The sequence below is a fragment of the Podarcis gaigeae genome (genome assembly GCF_964106915.1).
Source record: "Podarcis gaigeae genome assembly, chromosome: 5".
In the NCBI taxonomy this organism is placed as follows: Eukaryota; Metazoa; Chordata; class Lepidosauria; order Squamata; family Lacertidae; genus Podarcis; species Podarcis gaigeae.
This window is the reverse complement of record NC_139681.1, coordinates 29,725,147-29,744,539: the sequence shown is the minus strand read 5'-3', so window position 1 is coordinate 29,744,539 and position 19,393 is coordinate 29,725,147. Positions and strand designations below refer to the sequence as shown.

The following is a 19,393-nucleotide window of genomic DNA, read 5'->3' as shown; positions in this document are numbered from 1 at the left end:
AACACAGATGGGAAGAAATTTTGCCCTTCACATTACTGGTCATTGTGGAGGGCATCCTCATAGCACTGGGTCACATTTTTGTGTTGTTACACCTCTCTGGCCGTGGTTTTATGGGTTTCTGGTCTCCTAATCTTGCCCTCACTCCCTACCAGCCATGGACTACAAATAAAATGTGGCCTGTTTTTCACCAATACATGTCTCTGCATTGGGCTCCTGAGCACTTATTCCCTGATCAAATGCAGAAGGATATTGCATTTTGTTTTTGTCTTTAAAACTTTGTTATGTTTCCCCCCCTGCAACAAACCTTTAGTCCAATTCTTTTGGACTAAACAAAGCATCTGTATATGTATATATTTTATATATGCACAAGCCAATCATTGACTAAGAGGTACTTTTTCTAAGCTCCCCACTGGTGAGCTTAATAGCAAACCACACAAGACATTAATGAGGTTACCCTAATTATTCTAAGACACAACTGAATAGCAACAAAATGGTAGAGTATAATTGCTCTTGGATAAGCTAAGGATCCCCAGGATATTGTAAGCAAATGATGATAGATCCAGGAATTCTTGCCCCATTCTGAGTTTCATACTGTACCCTTGGTGTCTCAGTCTGGGAGGAACAGAGGGGAAATAATTCACTGATGTGTTTTTAAGAGTTGCTAGTTCATATCCCTGCATGCCCTCTTTCCAAGGAGAGTGAAGGAGCAGGAGGATTATTCTGCACAGACAATCTGTATGTAAATTATAAGAGGCTCAATCTTCCACTGTCTAAATAAACAAGATAGATGTTTTAGTGGTATTTGCTACTATTTCTTTTTACTTTCTGAGTAAAATAAAGCTAAATGCATGCTTTCTTTCCCTTAAATCTCCCTTCCTTCAAAAGGTCCACCCATAAAATCATTCTGCTGCTTGAACACATCCTTTTTTGCTATTTTTGTTGTGCTAAAACTGTGGAAAGTTTAAGGTTTGAACTCTTGTCAATTACACTCCTGTCAATTTGAACTCTTTTCTACATAGTTTTAAGTAAATGGTTTCAGTCAAGGGTAGGGAACCCTTTTTCTGTTGGTAGGCACTCTCCCTTGTGGGCATTCCTCATGGGCCACATGCCTGTGGAACACAGGAAACTGCCATACGCTAAGCAAGTCAGACCATTGGTCTATCTAGATCGGTAATATATACAGTGACTGGTAGTAGCACTCAAATAGTCCCACCTGGAGATGTTGGGCATCGAACCAGGGACCTTTGGAATGCAAAGCAGGTGCTCTACCACTGAGCAGGGGTCCTTTCCTGTGAGTGGGACTGGACTGAAAAGTGAGTAAGACCAGGGCTAAAAGTGGGTAGAGCTCATTCACTCACTTGCTCATTCCTCCCTCCCTCTGTTTTAACCCTTCTTGCTACCTATGTGAAATTAGGCCAAGAGTTGCATGTGTCCCCAGGGCCACAGATAGTCTACCCATGGCTTAACTGGTGACAGCTGCCTTGCATTATGTGAAGATTGCCATTGGTCCTACCCACATGGATCATAGAGTGTTACACTGTATTCATCTACAGCATATATACTGGATGATGTTGGTGATAATCTATTTAGATACAGCACTATATGTATCCATAGGTTTGACAGGTTTTAACCCAGGTGAGGGCCTTTCCACATTTACCTTTTTAGTGCTGTAGTTACAGCCACGAAATTAAAAGACGCCTGCTTCTTGGGAGAAAAGCAATGACAAACCTAGACAGCATCTTAAAAAGCAGAGACATCACCTTGCCAACAAAGATCCGTATAGTTAAAGCTATAGTTTTCCCAGTAGTGATGTATGGAAGTGAGAGCTGGAAAAGGCTGATCGCCGAAGAATTGATGCTTTTGAATTATGGTGAGGAGGAGACTCTTGAGAGTCCCATGGAGTGCAAGAAGATCAAACCTCTCCATTCTTAAGGAAATCAGTCCCGAATGCTCACTGGAAGGACAGATCCTGAAGCTGAGACTCCAATACTTTGGCCACCTCATGAGAAGAGAAGACTCCCTGGAAAAGACCCTGATGTGGGGAAAGATGGAGGGCACAAGGAGAAGGGGACGACAGAGGATGAGATGGTTGAATAGTGTTCTCGAAGCTACCAGCATGAGTTTGACCAAACTGCGGGAGGCAGTGGAAGACAGGAGTGCCTGGCGTGCTCTGGTCCATGGCGTCACGAAGAGTTGGACACAACTAAATGACTAAACAACAACAAAGTTGCACCTTGATTTAGCATTCTTAAGATTGAATTTGTAGCTGATTATCTGCACCTTTGGAGTGAGTATAGGGTTTTCCTTTCCATATTAATGGCTGCATTGTGCCTAAACTGAGAAAAGTTCCATGGCTATAGTCACATCTCTTACATACCCTCATGTTCCTCCAGCCAGTAAATGTTGGAATAATTAGCATGCACACAACCATAGCCTTTTATTTTGGTTTTAATGTCTAGTACTCTTATATTCTAACCTTGTGGGAGTATAGATTAGAAGAGGATCCATGTGATTGCTTGAGTTATAGTGAACCTGACTATTCCAATGGATTTTCTTCTGCAACTAATGATAGCTGTCATGGGAAATATTTTGACTCAGTACCATTGTCTCGAACACCTGTTTCCTCAGGCAAGCCTATCAGAGGGTCGTCTTCTTCTTTGGCGATCACTCGTAGCCGAGTAAGATTGTCTTCCATAAACACAGTTTTAACAATGAGTCCGTAAGTGACTATGGAGGCCAATTCTGGATCCACACGTCCTTCCACAGTGGGGACATTGGTTTCCAGGCGGGAGTTGATCACGGTGTAGATTTGCCAAGTGTGCCTTCCTCTTAGCATGTTTCTCCCTTGCATTCTGAGTTTGAGTGTCTTTAAAGCCCATGATACCTTTGGTATAGGCTGTTCTCCAACTGGAGCGCTCACAGGCCAGTGTTTCCCAGTTGTCAGTGTTTATACTACATTTATTAAGATTTGCCTTGAGACAAACCTCTTTAGTTGACCACCAGCATTATGCTTTCCATTTTAAAGTTCGGAATAGAGTAGTTGCTTTGGAAAATGGTCATCAGGCTTCTGCATAACATGACCAGTCCAACGAAGCTGATGTTGAAGAATCATTGCTTCAACACTGGTGATCTTTGCTTCTCTCAGTACAGTCATACCTCGGGTTGAATGTGCTTCGGGTTGAGTGCGTTTGAGTTGTGCGCCGTGGCATCCCGGAAGTAATGAAGCACCTTACTTCCGGGTTTCACTGCTCGCACATGCGCAGACGCTCAAAATGTTGTCACGTGCCTGCGTGGAAGCGTCAAAATGTGTTCCGTTCAGGATGCGAATGGGGCTCCGGAACAGATCCCGTTCGCATCCCGAGGTACCACTGTACACTGATATTAGTTCACCTGTCTTCTCAAGTGATGTGTACAGTTTTTCAGAGACACCGTTGATGGAATCTTTCGAGGAGTTGGAGATGGCGTTTATAAGTGCTCCATGTTTCACAAGCATACAGTAAGGTTGGTTGTACAATAGCTTTGTAAACAAGCATTTTGGTTTCCCTGCGAGGTATCAGAGGGTAGCTGTACAAAACAGACATCTCCCCAGCCTCACCCACTAACCACATCCCCTCCACCCAGAAACTGGAATGGATGCTTGCACACATGCCACACAAGTGTACATGTTGAGGATCCATTCTGGATCTTTCTCTCTCACACACATACACATATTGATAGGAGAGGAAAAAACAGTTTTTCCCCAGTACATTATTCTGGAGCAGTAGCTCAACTATGATGTTGTGTGGCAGCATGCCAAAATATCCCCAAAACCTGGGAACCATGCAACTTTAAATGGTAGATGTGGAAAGACTTTATAATAGGCCACCTGGGGGTGTTAGGGGTGTTACCAGCTAGAATATTGCTGTTGGGGCACCGCCAGCAGGTGCGATGCTGCTTTCTCCTCATGCATTCAGTAAACACATGAGGAGGTCTCTTGAACAATCGGATTGCAGTACATGAGTCTGGAACTCACTGAACAGTAATTCATGGCATATTGTTGAATGCTAAAATCTTGTCTCTTTCTCTGAACCATTATTAAAATGCAATATAAAAATATTGATGAGGTAGGAAAAATGTTGATTTAAATGATTGCTGCTTACATTCCAGCTGATTCATAGTGGATTGGAATGGATAGCAGCCAACTTACTTTTATTGACTCTCTCTCTAGATTAATCAACTAATAGATGTTTTCCATCTACAGCCAGCCTTGTTGCATAAGCCAAATTGACTTATAACCTAAAAGATAGGCAATGAAATGAGAATTGATGATGGCAACTCAGAATTATTATGCTTGGTCTTAATAAAGATGAGTGGAAGGAGATCAAAACAAAAATTAACAGAACAGAAAAATCAGAACAGATGTGAATCTCTTTCTCATCCCGAGGTACTTAAAAGCAAGGAATGTCCTCCCAGGCAATGATATTGAATTTGCTCAAGGAAGTTTGATTATATGCTGTGACAGGAGAGGGTTAGCACAAAGAATATACTGAAGAATATACTGATGAGCCAGCTGGTCTCTTCTTATTTCCCTCAGATGTCTCTTGTTTACATCTTGAACTTCAGACTATATATTAACAAGAAGCCTTAAATTTTTGCTGGCATACTTTTTCCAGTTTAGCAACAAATATATTTTATTTTACCATCATAATTTCAAATGTTGCTCAACAAGCATTTTCACACATCACTTTTCAGCAGGTACCACCTTAAAAAATTCTGTATCTGCCAGGGATTCGAGCTGACACCTAGCTTGGTGAGCTACCTTGGACTATGTGTGCTCCAGCCTCACAAAAATATCCAGGTTCAAAGGGGAATAAAGCCATGCAGCATCATTCCCTACAATTGGTAGAATCCTCTTGATTGGCCCAGCTCAAGTATAAATATTGAGTGTCTGAGCATCATTATCTCATGGTCAACAGAGCACTATCTGCTGCTTGCAGGTTCTCTGCATCTTGAGATGTAGATTCATATATGGGTACCAATGGCCCAGTCTGAATCCAAAACATCAGTCTCTGCACTCCTGCTCTCCATATTGTATAATGATTAAATCTGTGGGTGATCACTTAGTGGATCAGTTAGAACAGGAAACCAGTGCAGTGCCCCTTCCTTACTGTTTCCCTAGTCTCCCTGACCCCTCCTGAAGAAACTATTAAAGCAAAAAAGGCTGAAAGTTATCGGGTACACTACATTCAGTTAAGTGTAATGTGTAGCTTGGCCCCAAACCTGGATTAGGTGCAAGTTTGCTGCTTTAAATGACTTGTGAATTGCAACCTTAATGTCAGTCTGCACTTGCTATCCAACAAAGACACAGAGGACAAATTTCACCGCCACGGGCAGACATCACATTTATGTCAGGGTTTGGTATTGCAGATATAAAGCAGTTACAATAGAATATTTCCACAAAGCCAGTGTCTTCACCTGAGCAATTATGTAGGAGCAGCAGATGGCCATTATCCTCTGACAATATTTTATTGGCATCTCTGAAATGGATAGCACTTAGCAATGTATAATCTGATGTGATGTTCACTCTGTTATTCACATTGCACAAGAAGTAAAAACATTGCAGAGATGTCTGCAGTCATATAATGCTAATGGAACAAGGGGGGGGGGAGCCTAAAATTTAAGTGTTCATCTATTTGTTTCAAAGTGAATTTAGTCATCCTATAAAAGCTGGTGAATTAACTGGGGCCCCCTAGCTATTGATGGAAAACTTGTAACAACATTATCAGGAGAGATGCAAAACTTCATCTTTACTTTTAAGGTGTCACTTCAAGTGACCTTGAAAAAGTTGTTTAGCTACCATTTTTTGGTCTTTCTCCCTCTAATTGTCAAGAAGATTGCCAGGTGCATGTAGTAGTTTACCAAGTGCTTGGACAACTTTAAGAAACCTCTCGTGATTTGCATGTATATCCAGTTGCCAGCACACCAGGAAGATGAGTCAAGATGACCAAATGTGGATAAATAGGTTGTATTTATTAAATATAACAACTTGAGGATCTGCAAAATAAATTTTAACTAGTCAGATTCAACCAATGTAACCAAATCAAGTCCGGGCAGGTGTTCATTAATAAAAATTACCCCCATCACATGGGCAAGTTAACAGCTGCACACTGTGTGCACGCTACAAGGTTTCCTAAGATTCCTCCCTCCCTGCTGCGTGGACCTTGGGTGTAAGAGCCCGACAGGCACATTGTGGCCCCATTGGCCAATGTTCACCCCGATGTGTCCATCTTGCCAAAGGGACCCCCAGCTCATGCAGGCCATGCCTGACAACAATGACTAAGGGATGCCCACAACCCAACACTGATTCGGGTAAGTGTTCCATTCTTTCTGAAATCATCTCACTTGCCTGGACTACATGCCAATTAGCCAAATTGATGGAACACCAACAAACATCACCCAGCAGTGTGGAGTAGGCAAAAAAGAGGAGACCCAGAGCCAATTAGGGTCTCCCCCCAAAAAATCCTACTCAGCCCCTGGAAAACGAACTAGTCTGTAGGTCCATGCTGCAAAAGGGAGGGAGGGTGGTTGCTGAATAAAGAAGAGGGAAGAGTCTGGGTCAGAGCAGGCTTAGTAGCCTGTCACCACCTCTCCTCATTGGGCTAATCACTCTCAGGCCATAATGTCATGTGGCAAATATACCCACCCAGCTATAAATGGGGTGGTAGGCATTGTAACAATCCTTTCTCACCAATGTCTGAATAAGAATAGAGAGGTTTCTGCTGTTCAAGTGGTTCAGTTAAGGCATAAGGTTTGGAAGGCTTAACTTCCAGATTAAATGAATGCATGAATCTATGTAGGGATACCCTTGAAGATGCAGCCAGTGCAAAATGTTGCTACTTAACTGTTAAGTGGAGCCTCCCATCAGATCTGAGTAAATCTGAGCCAGGTAGCCTTACGAGGTACCTAGTTCAAATCTCATCTTCAGCCCTCTTTCGGCACTGTAGACCTTCCTTGTACAGATTGCTGAGGGAAATGTATATGATATGCTTCAGAAATGCTATATGAATGCTAATGATTACAGAATTTTGCTTTCTTATGCTCTTTCTATGTAGAATATATTTTCTTTGCATTCTTATCCAATATTCCTTACTGTTTTTCTCATCTCTGGGAGGATAGATTTAAGTCTGTGAACCAGAGTAGTCATTAGCTGCACTCCTAAAATAAGTCAAATAGGTCCCTTGGTTCTGGCAATTTCCTTATTAATAGACACTAATTTTAGTAAAGACATCCCTTTTCCTCTCCATTTTTGGCTGTTGTAGAAATATTAGAAACAGCATTTATCTTTGTATCAGGGGAAGATACAAGAAGTACCTTCACACTGACAGTGTATGAGACCCACATGATCCCCAGCCCCACTTCAGTAACAAAGGGGAAGTGTCAAGGAATGCCCCACCCCATGAGATCTTGGTGGCTCAATGCAATTTTCCTAAGTCTTCCCTTGTTAGGATGTTAGGATATTTCTGTTCCACCTTAAAAGGGAGCAGGATGTTTGTGTCACAGCCTGCGTATTTCCTGTTCACAGGATGTTTCTGTTGTGTCTTTGCTTTCGTTTCTCTCTGTCTGTGCCTGAACATGCAAGCAGACAGGCATGTTTTTCTTTTGTTCTGACCAACGCTGAATAAACTCCTAAATAATGCTCTCCTGCGTGCATCTTTCGCTGTGTGAATTCTGCTGATAGAGCGTGCATCAGCTCTGGAATGTGGCAAGCTATTTCTGGAGCTTGTGTCGCTAATTGCTGATACTACGGGAGATCGATGGATCGTCCAGAGGCGACGTGGGGGCCATGATGTGCTTTATCTCCCTGGCAGCTTCCCAACAGTATTAAGGGGTCACTTTTCCATTTGTAAGGGGGTCCTGTTGCTTTGCTCAGGGAAGTTTTTAATCTGTGATATTTTAGTGTATTTTTGGTTTCTATGGAAGCTGCCCAGAGTAGCTGGGGAAACCCAGCCAGATGGGCGGGGTACAAATAATAAATTATTATTATTATTATTATTATTATTATTATTATTATTATTATTATTTATAGCTCTGCTTTCCTTTCCAGAGATTAGATGTGCTTTAGAGCAAGTTAGGCATCAACATGATTCTTCTCATCCTATTATTTGAACATTTAAATTTAATATTTGTTATTTACATGACAATGGCTAGATGCAAGAAAAATGATCTATAGTCTCTGTTGGAAGTTGTAAATTTAGTATGTGGGATGAAGTTTGACATTTTGGTCTGAAGTGATGGAGCATAAATAGAGATGATTGTTGGATGCCATTAATATTGTCAACTGTTATTCTGTTTTTGTTTAACAAGGAGGGGGGAGAATGTACATTATCTTTCTGCCTCAGATACCATCATGTCATGGGCTAACCTTAAAAAGTCAAGAGGCACGTGAAACTAATCTCAAGTGGGGGATATTCAGACTCAAGCCTTCACTCAGCTGTGAAGCTGACTAGATGGCCCAGGCCAGTCACTTTCTTTTAGCCCAAACTACTTCACAGAACTGCTGAGAGAAGGGGAGAGAAGTCAGATAAAAATGTAATGAAACAAACAAACAAAAATATTAAAATGAAATAAACGGAAGGAAGCTTTAAAAGACACGCCCCCTCAAAAAGGTGTGAGAAAAGATGGAAAATATGTGATGCTTCAGGTGTTCATGAACATTTTATGCAGAGTTAGCTAAAGGCTGTTTGGACCAGCCTGCATGCCAGTGGACTGGTTTGATTAATTTCATATATCCTCAGTGATAGCTTGGTCTATATAATCATGTTTTGCTGTTTCTCTTTCACACAGAAAGTCATATCCTTGAGGATGTAAACAAATGCATCATTGCCCTAAGAGAACAGGATGCCGATGATTTAGATCGTGCAGCTGGCGCCATCCGAGGGCGTGTGGCTAGAGTGGCACATATTGTTTCTGGTGAGATGGACAGTTACGAGGCTGGGGCCTACACTGAAGGAGTGATGCGAAATGTGCAGTATCTTACAAATGCTGGTATGTATCCATTCTATCCTAGGTTTTGATTTGTGTTGAATTTTTGTAGAGAAAAGTCAAACACCAGCAACCGAAGGGTTTTTGTTTTTTAAGGGTAAGGTCCAGCCCAAATTTATTTAGCTTCCATCCTGCCAGAGCTTAGTTTTCCTCCTTATGACACCCAGATTTTTACATTCTGGAGTGCGGGGCATGCTCTTCTTTGTATAGACCTATCATAATGGAAAGAAGTGTCTCTGTTACAGCTCCAATCAAGTAATGCTTTGGATGCTTGACCCAATTTGACCTGTCAATTTAGCAAGTGCTTTTGGAGTGTGGTGTTAGAATTCCTGCTCCATGATTGCAGTCATGGGATTGTTGTCTTTCACATGACGGTATGTGTTTTGACTCCACAGAGTAGGAAGTGACGGAGACAGGATGTTTGTGTTACTATGTTCCACGAAGTGGGATTATTGTCCTTTGATCTTTTTCTCTTTGCTGTCTGATGCTAGAGAGAGAGGGAGCTATGTTGCAGTGCTCCATGTGTGTTTATATGTAAATAAAGTAGATTAGCCAAAATGCTGAGTTGCTGAGGTCTGTTACGCAAGTTGCGCAAACTCTGCGGATCGCTAAGTGTGCCTGTGTCAGTTGGCATTGGTCACTGTGATGTTTGGGCTGAAGAAAGCTTATGAAGCTCCCGAACAATCAACCAGGAGGGAGGGAACATGCCAGTCGAGCATGTGTCTCTGCCAGGGTCCTACTTGAGTGTAGGCTAAATTCCTGACATGTGGTGCTATTGCCTGCTTCTGCACAGTAAAGTTCCATAGCTGGGTTGCTTAGGGTAGATGTTATGGCCTGCTACTGCTGCCTCAGTGCAGGGAAGCACAGAATCAAGTTGCCAGAGTGCTTGAGTATTGTGACATTAGAGCGGTTCCCTAGCCAACCCTGCAAAGTAGGCTTGTAGTCCTGTGGAACCCATCCTAGATCTTTCTTTTTGATGCTACCACCTATGTTTAGGTCACATAGAGCAAGGGAGCACAAATCCCACTGCGTGAATTTTGTATTCAAATATGCATAGTCTCCCAAAATACACATTCCTAAATGTATTTTTTTAAAGAAATATTCAAACTGAGTATCTTTTGTGCAAAGAAATGCTTAGATTTGGAAAAGTATGAAATCCAAAGCATGACTATATTCCAGTCCAGACATAAGTTTGTGAAGTGTGGATCTGAACAGCTCATATCAGAATTAACAAAAAACTAATTCCTGAAGCATCCCCAGTTGCTTCTCTTTCTCCTGTTCCTCCCTCTATTCATTCTTTTGTGACATTCCTCAGGAAGGAATAGGTGAGAAATCTTGTGGCACAACACAGTTTTCTCATTATTTCTTGAATGGAATGACTGGAAATGATAGAAAAAGCTTGGCTTTTGTGTAAACTTCAACCCTTCCTCATTGTAACTTGGTTCAAAGACACTTTGAATTGGCACTGACTGCTGTTCCATTGCACATCTATGACAGTAATGTACCAGAGTCTAAATCCATATATAGCAAAAGGCAGCCACAAATAAGAGGCTTTTGGTTGCAAAAAAATTTGGCATACTTCACTAATGTGTTACACACTGAGTTTTTAACATCTGAATCCAGCACCCTTAAATTATTGAACTAAAATTCATAAGAAACATTATTATAAATGGTTCATGACTTTTGGACCATATGTTGTAAATAAATATGAAATCCTAAAAGATACCCCACCAAAGGAAAAGCATACTGAAAGCAAAATACAACTGGCTCTAAAAAGCTAGACCCAGCAAGCAATGATACAGCTAGTTTTTCCATGCAGAAACTAATCAAATATTTAGAAGCAGCTTGTCCAAATGTGCATCACTGAATCCATTTCTTTTCCAAGAGGGCCTACGTTTTGCTGTTACATCAGCAGCTTCTGCCTCACAGGTGGTTACCCTCTTCAGCCAGAGATCATTGCCTTATTGCAACCACTCTGAAAATTGTCCCTTAGGAGCAAATAGTAGCACTGGGAAAAGCTGTAGAATAAAAGGTTTTAATAAGAGCTCTCTCAGTACCATAGTCCCTATCTGGGTTGAGGGTTCCAGTAGTGGTTTTTACTAATCAAGAATAGTGCCTGGTACTCCAAGTGTCATTGCACCATAGAGTTGCATAATGGCAGCCCAATACTGGCAGTTTTATTTTCCTGTCCCTTTCCATATCGTGGAATGCAGTAGCTGCAAAGACAGCAACTTAACACCAAATTTTATGTTGGGGGATCATTACAAATGGCAGTGAAAATAAAACTGCCAATATTGTAATGCTATTATACAGCTGTACAGTGGTGCCTCGCAAGACGAAATTAATTCGTTCTGCGAGTTGTGTCGTCTAGCGATTTTTCCGTCTTGCGGAGCGTGGATTCGCTGGGTATTAACGGCTTTAAGAAAAAGGAAGCAAACTCGCAAGATGTTTTCGTCTTGCGAAGCAAGCCCATAGGGAAAATCGTCTTGTGAAGCAACACAAAAAACGAAAAACCCTTTCGTCTTGCGCGTTTTTCGTCTTGCGAGGTACCACTGTATATTCTGTGTAAAGTTCTGGTCTCCCCATCTCAAAATCTGCAAAAAATGTATAACCAAATGTTCACAAGACTGGGGCAACTCCCCTATGAAGAAAGGGTTTGGGTTCTTAGTTTAGAAAAAAAAGTGAGGGGGCCATACTTGAGAGAGAATGAATGAATGAATGAATGAATGAATGAAATAAATAAATAAATAAATGAATGAATGAATGAATGAATGAATGAATGAATGGTGAGGACAAAGTGGATAGAAATACTTTTTCTCCCTAACTAAATACTTTTTCTCCCTAACTAATCTAACTAATTCCATTAGTTAGATTCCAGTGTCATCCACTGATGCTGAAATGTGGGAGCATATATATGAACTCATTGACCATTCTCAGCCTTCCACTACATGGCATTTGTCATGTCTGGCACTATCATTTATTTTGAGAGAAGAGCAACAACATGGGAAAGGAAGGGCATTCTTCAACTGTGCAGTATCTGAAAACGTAACATAATCTACTGTTAGAACGCCCTTTTTAAATTTTACTGCCTGTCAGAAAATACAGCAGTTAAAGATTAGGGAACAATTTGCTCTCTGATGACTGAATAAAGAGACAAACACACAGGCTGGGGTTGAACTGGGCCACTTTTATTCGGTGAACATAATGAGATCAGCAGAGCGAGTTAGCTATAAAGGGAGAACTCACTTGAACTACAGCTGTAACCATTGGACAACACACCCCTGCCTGTGGAAAACAGGCATGGCTATCCAGCTTACCCCCTTTCCCAGGCCATACCTTGGAGGTGAGAAGAGAAGCGTTGCTGCCTCATCACCCCTGGGAATCCATAGCTACAGCTGGATGTGTCAGCTTGGCTTCATAAGTGGCCCGTATCCCTGAGCAGAGAGCAGACTATATTACAGTGGTTCCAATCCCACCTTTGGGACTGAGTAGCATTGGAAGAGTGCCTTTCAGCCCCCTGGCAGCTATGTTATAGGATTGTTGTGAACTGGCAGAACTATGAGCAGGAAGAAGAGGATCCTGGCAAGGGGTGTAGCCAGGACAGGGACACACTGGGGCAAGCTGGGAATGGGGCAGGAGAGGTTGGTGTAGGAAGTACTCACAGGATGACGGAGGATGACGAGGGGATTGGGGTCAGAGCATAGGACCCAGAGCCAGAGGGGTCCCTGTCTCCATGAACATGGTGGGCTCTGAGGTGTAGGGAATAATTCCAGGAGGCAGAGGCAGTCAAGGGCCCACAGCCCAGCTCCCTAGGTGACCAGGTGGGACTTATTAGCTCTGGGTTGTGATTTCTCAACTGGAGTAGGCTTGGAGCAGGTGAGGGTCATCTGCCTCGTCAAGCCCAGATGCTGCAGTCAGCAGGCAAAGTACAAAAGGGAAGCAGAGCTGAGGTGTTGTGTCTGCTCAGCTGCCCATGGTTGGGCCATGGCTCGGATCCTGCAGGATCTCTGTGGGACTGTTCTTTGGTTTTTGACTTTGGACATGTGGATTGGCCCTGGACTGGGAACTTGGCATACTGACTTGCTGCTAGGTAGGCCAGGGGTTCAGGCCAAGGGTGCTGCTGGGGACTGTTTATCTCCACTCCTTTTTAATATCTACATGAAGCCATTGGAAGTGGTCATTAGGTGTTTGATTTTACTGTTTTATCTTTTGCAAACCAGTTTGAGGGTTTTCTTTTTAACAGTCAAGTGGTGTATGAAATAAATAAATGAGCCACCATTTGGTGTTGCTTACTTATCATAGTTTGTATTGCTAACTTCTGGTTTGATTTTGGTCCATTGTGCTGTGTTCTACACAGAAGATTCAAATTGCTGAGTATCTTTAGATGTATAAATATGCCAATTAACTTAGCGCAAACTTCATGCTTATATTTGTAGGCTCAACATCTGAGTCGAAGCACACTGATTTATTTTAAAGGAAAAGCTTACTTTAATAGCCCTTGAATTGCAAATCATCCATAACCATTGATCTGAAGAGTCACAAATTTGCTGTAAAATACAGCTCCCCATTAAAGTTAGAGAAAGGCTCAACTGAATGACTGTGGATAAGAAAAGATGTGTCCTCAGAGGCAGGGCAGAGGTTTCACCTACAGGGCTGAGTGGTGATTTAATAGGTTTATAGATAAATCCTGTATATATTTGTCCCTTAATCCTGCCGAGTTTAGAGAAGAAAATATTTTCTGTGTTCTCCGTTTCTGAATTTGACATTCTGCCCAATCCTATGCATGTTTCCTCAGAAGTAAGGCTCTTTGTGATCATTGGACTTAACTCCCAAGTGAGGGTAAACAGGATTACAGCCTGTTGATGTTGTGATGATTCATGGAGCTAAATGGGACTTACCTTTGTGTAGGAATGTATAGGATTGCACTGCAAAGAGCCTAGTCAATTTTGTTTTTTCCTTGTGCTGAAAATTATTTGTTGGCTAGGGCAAGGAAAGCTCCATGACAAAAAATGGAATTAAATTACCTGCCTTAACAAAGCATGTCTGCCTTTTCCGTTGCCTCCATAAAGCTTGCCTACCTCTGAAAAAAAGTTTTACTGAGCATGTAGTCATTTCAATTTTTTAATACACAGTAGTATTCTGTGGCATTCATGCCTAACATATTATTAAATCTAAAATATATTACATTAGTTGATCACTTTTTCTGACATATTTTTTATTGGTTTGTTCACTGTTGAAAACACTTTTGTCCATCACTAATGGAGGACAGATTGTAGGCCCTGCATCAATAACAAATATTTTCATAGAGCAACCTAATCCCCTTATGTGCATCAGAGGAAATCTCTAGTCAAGATGAGAGATTACTTAGAAATAGGTTTGTCATTAATTTAGGTCATATTTACATTGCAAATTTATTGGGATTCTCCAAAGAATCTCAGGAATTGTGTTTGGGAGTTTGGTGAAATCTGCCTCTATTCCACATATGGTGGTTACAATTTTCTGTTCCTGATGCATACAGCTGTCCTGTATATTATATTTCCTGTTCCCTATTCTTAGTAAACTAGTTTCTCCTTATGTTCCCCTTTTGGAAGGATGTTTAAATTTTGTAAATGTGAGAGTTGTCATTCTTCAGGTTCACCTCGCTCCTCAGGATCACAGGGAATAGAATATTGAACTGGGTATCTCTTGTCAGCAGTGCATAAGCCCTGCTATTTGGCATAGCTGGGGGCTGTCTCTGGTAACTGAATTGGGGAGTAATGAAACAGTAGCATATGTCTATTTAATGTATGGTTTGTGTTGTGTACTGAAGTTCTCACCCTGGGCCAGCAGGGGGATACTGTAGATAGTTATGTAAATAAGGGATCGAAAGTGACATTCAGTGATTGGATAGTTTTAGAAAATTGTTACAGTTACGTTGTACTGGAGCTCTGGGTACTGGTTACATATGCTTCAGGTTACAGACTCCGCTAAACCAGAAATAGTGCTTCAGGTTAAGAACTTTGCTTCAAGATGAGAACAGAAATTGTGCTCCGCTGGCGCGGCGGCAGCAGGAGGCCCCATTAGCTAAAGTGGTGCTTCAGGTTAAGAACAGTTTCAGGTTAAGAACGGACCTCCAGAACGAATTAAGTACTTAACCCGAGGTACCACTGTATTAAAAAATCATATCACCTTTTACAAATTTTAGCTCTGTCGAGCTTTTGACTTCCCTCCATTTTATTTGGACCATCTACATTCTACATTTATCTTAAGTTACAGTGGTGCCTCGCTAGACGAAAAGAATTCGTTCCGCGATTCTCTTCATCTAGCGGTTTTTTCGTCTTGTGAAGCAAGCCCATTGACAGCTTAGCGGATTAGCGCTACAGCTGTCAAGCGGCTTCCAGCGATCAGCTGTTAAGCGGCTTATCAGCGGAACAGCTGATAAGCGGCTTAGCGGCTTAAGAAAAGGGCGAAAAAAGCGGGGAAAAAACCCGCGGGGGGATGCAAGATTTTTTTCGTCTTGCGAAGCAACCCCATAGGGGAATTCGTTTTGTGAAGCGCCTCCAAAACGGAAAACCCTTTCGTCTAGCGGGTTTTTCGTCTTGCGAGGCGTTCGTCTTGCGGGGAACCACTGTATTTAAAACTTAAAGCACAAGTAGAAAGTTTCTTCTTTTAAACGTTGCGAGCTTTATCGCAGTCCAGCTAGTGTCTTTATATGTTTACAATGGTTGTCTATGTATTGAACAAATTTACTCCATTCTCCCTGGGACACTTGGTCGCTCTGGTTTCGGATTCTCCCCGTCTGCTTTGCCAATTCCGCATGGTCCATCATCTTTGTCTGCCATTCACCTACCGTTGGTAATTCTTGCTGCTTCCACTTTGGGGCTAATAAAATTCTAGCTGCCATAGTGGCATACATAAACAATTTCTGGTCAACTTTTAATATTTCCGCTCATTCCCAACAGGAATGCTTCCGTTTTTTGAGGGGAAAATATATCTAAACATTTTTTAACTCATTATAAATAATATATTCAATTATACTGTTGAATGCCACTACAATCTCTGAGTAGTGTGAGATTCCAAGGGTTCCAGATGCGCTTGTGTGCTTTCTTTTGGGAATGATGCATAGGGGAGACTTCAGTGTCTTTATGATATATGGTTTATTTATACATATCTACAACCTGAGCCTATGATTGAGAAGTTCAAAGCACAGTCACCCAAAGAGGGTATTGCTTCTCCCATAGCTGCAGTCTTAGATCCAAACAGACATCAAATGTACTCTCAAAATGTTGCTCTGTCCCTCCTTCTTCCTGCTTTACTTATAGGTCATATTACTCTAGGTTCTGGCTCTATCTGCTGAGGGAAAGGGGCCCCACTCTTTTGGCATCTCACACTGAGTTCCTTTGATTGTCTTAATGGCCCATTCCCCAAGCTATTACCTCAACCCAGGAATCTTAGCCTAGCTTTTAACACTTGTATATTCCAGGGGATTAGATGTGTCTAGCACACAACTTAATACACATGGGTCTAGCACCCAGTTTCAACACCCCAAGCCTTAATTAAATTCTAACACTTACTGGACTCGGAAATTTAAGTGAGTCTGGCACCAACACACACAGCAATACAAATACAGTGTTAGGAGATGACCAGGTTAGAGCAAGTGAAGAGACAATCTTCTGCTTTTGGAATGATTAAGTGAGTGAATACTCCAAAGTGTTCATTGGATTAACCCTTTCACCCCCTTCTACCTGCTGCACTAGCTGCTATAAGAATGTAAAAACATTTCATTGTTCATTCAGTCATATTTGCATAGAGCTCCAAAATATGAATTCAAATACAGCCAGTACCTGGGATCTTCAGTACACCAGGAATTTATATTCACACTTCAGAGTAGTAGGCCATCTTTGTATCACATCTACTACTCTGGATCCTTTAGAGCTTGCAGCTCTGAAAGGTCACACAGAAAGATGGCAGAAATGGGTACAAGAAAAGAGAAGTTTCCCCTTCCCATATATTACTAGCAAATAGCATTATGACTTCGTATTACATCATTAAAGAGGTACTATTTTCTAGAGAAAAAATTGACCAAATGTTTACCTGTGTTATTCATCCAGACCTTGGTATGCCACTCTTCCTTTATAAGCCAAACATTTTCCCTTTAACATGAAAGGGAGTATTTATAGCTGAAGCTTCATAATACTTAGTCCCCATTTCATCCTCTATTCCTAAATGGTAAGCTACATTTTCAAAGCACACCTACATCCATGTATATATTTGGGATGAGTGAGATGGGTTTCCTGCTATAATTATATTTGGAGACCCAGTCAGATTATAATTATGTATCATAGTTCTTCCTTCTCATATTTTCACAATAGTGCCTATCTATCAAATTTCTATTTCCAGACGCCAACACAGGCCCCATAATTTTATTGCATATTATATTCTACAGCAAAGGTCATGCTGAGTCCATTAGTTTTAAATGATTGTAGAATCAGTGGACAAAGATTCACTCCCTAATCTATACAGTCTTTTACCTCTGTTGTGCAGAGACCTAGTCTGTGCCAGAACTGAGGGTTGTACTTCTTTTTAATGTATTTTATCTAATTGAATGTGTATCCTTTCCTGTTCCCGGGACTCGGGGAGGATTATATAACTTTATTTACATCCTTTGAGCAGCCCAGACCATGTAGCAGAAAGGATGGGAAATGTTCGTTTTCCCCATCCCCACTAATTTCAATTGCAGACCTTTTAAGTAGATTAAATGCATATGCCCTCAACTGTTCTCTAAGTAACTTTTAAGCAGTCAAAGAATACAAGGCACCAGACTTTGAAGGTGAATCCTGTTGGTTGTTTGCAAAGATGGGCCGATGGGTGAGCTTACTTGACATTTTGCACTCCAGAAGAGATGCTTTATATTCAAAATTGATTATGTATCCCACATAAATTTAGTTAACCATAAGAAGAGCCTGCTGGTTCATTCCAGTGGGCTATTTAGTCTAGCATCCTGTTCTCACAGTGGCCAACCTGTGGGAAACCAGCAAGCAGGATTCAAGCACAAGAGCACTCTCTGCAACTGTGGTTTTCAGCAACTAGTATTCAGAAGCATTGCTGCCTCAAATGTGGAAGCAGAGTATAGTCATCATGGCCAGTAGCCCTCTCCTCCGTCCATTTTTCTATTCCTCTTTTAAAGCCATCCAAGTTGAGCATCACTGTCCCCTGTTGGAGCAAGTTCCGTCGTATATGCACTGCATAAAGAAGTACTTTGTTTTAACTGTCCTGAATCTTCCAACATTCAGTTTCTTTGGATGTCCACAAGTTATATATTTGTGTGTGTGTGTGTGTGTGTGTGTGTGTGTGTGTGTAGGGTACACAGGTGTGTAAAGAAAGGGTTTTAAGTGGTATGTAAATTAATAAGTAATAAATTCTAATGAAAATTAATCAACATTTTAGTTCATATTTCTCCAAATGTGCATTTTTTTGTACTCATTACTTGGCTGGGGAACTGCATTTCAAAAATGTGTAGACGTGTGAATTTTAAGGATGCTTGTGTTTCTGTTCTTGTACCGTTTTGGAAAGTATGTAGTAGGGAACTTTGCCTTTAAATGCAAACTGAAGTCTCCCCCTAGCTGCAATTATAATGAACCTTACTAGGGAGTAAATTTCATTGGACTTACTTCTGAGTAAACATGCTTGGAAGTCTATTTTAACAGTTACTTCTGTTCCAGTCAGTATGCTTAATTTACATACATTGAAGCTTTAATTGAATGATCCCGGTCATTCAATGTACATGATGATGTGAATTTGTAAGATGCCACAAGATTATATGTTGGCTGTATTGTCTAATACATCTACCACTTAGGAAGTTGTTAGGCTTGCAGTGTTGGTAATGCTGCATTATACTAACTTGAGCCTAAGCGCCTTGAGAAGAGTGAGACTTGCTCTTAGGATAGCATAGGATTCAGCTGTAAGACTGTTTTTCCTTACCCATTCTGAAATAAAGTCAGCTAAATTAGGTCAGCAGCAACACAATCTTTCCCCAGTAGTTTTCTTGATTCTGAATTGCTTCCCTGTAGTGTTTTAAATTCATCCCAGTTGAGTCAAGCCTGGGCACTAGCCTAATGGTAGCAGTTGTTAGGAAATAGCTAGTGCTATATAGATTGAGACTGTTGACTTTTGAGACTGACTGGGGAATAGAAATCAGAATATGATGTTTAATTGGGGAAGTAGGGCAGGTTTTTAGAAAACAAACTGGAGTGCTAGAAGAATATGCTACTTTGTGCTGATTTAACAAATGAATAATTTCTCTGAAGAGTTATTTCTCTCCCTTGAGTTCAATTTCTATAATGCACTCTGTGAGACAATAAAAGCCTCCAAATTATAGTGAGAACTAAGTTCA

At 41.2% G+C, this 19,393-nt stretch overlaps 1 protein-coding gene across 3 annotated transcripts in view; it reads left to right on the top strand.

The window, feature by feature from the left end:
• Positions 1–19,393, top strand: part of CTNNA3 (catenin alpha 3) — a 540,285-nt gene that overhangs the window by 386,612 nt on the left and 134,280 nt on the right. For all 3 annotated transcript variants that reach the window (XR_014564644.1, XM_083740309.1, XM_083740310.1), the window contains one exon: positions 8,824–9,024. Coding sequence is in view for 2 of the 3 variants with exons in the window: in XM_083740309.1 (XP_083596435.1) it covers positions 8,824–9,024 (201 nt within the window). In the remaining variant the exon portion in view is untranslated. The remainder of the gene's footprint in view (positions 1–8,823; positions 9,025–19,393) is intronic.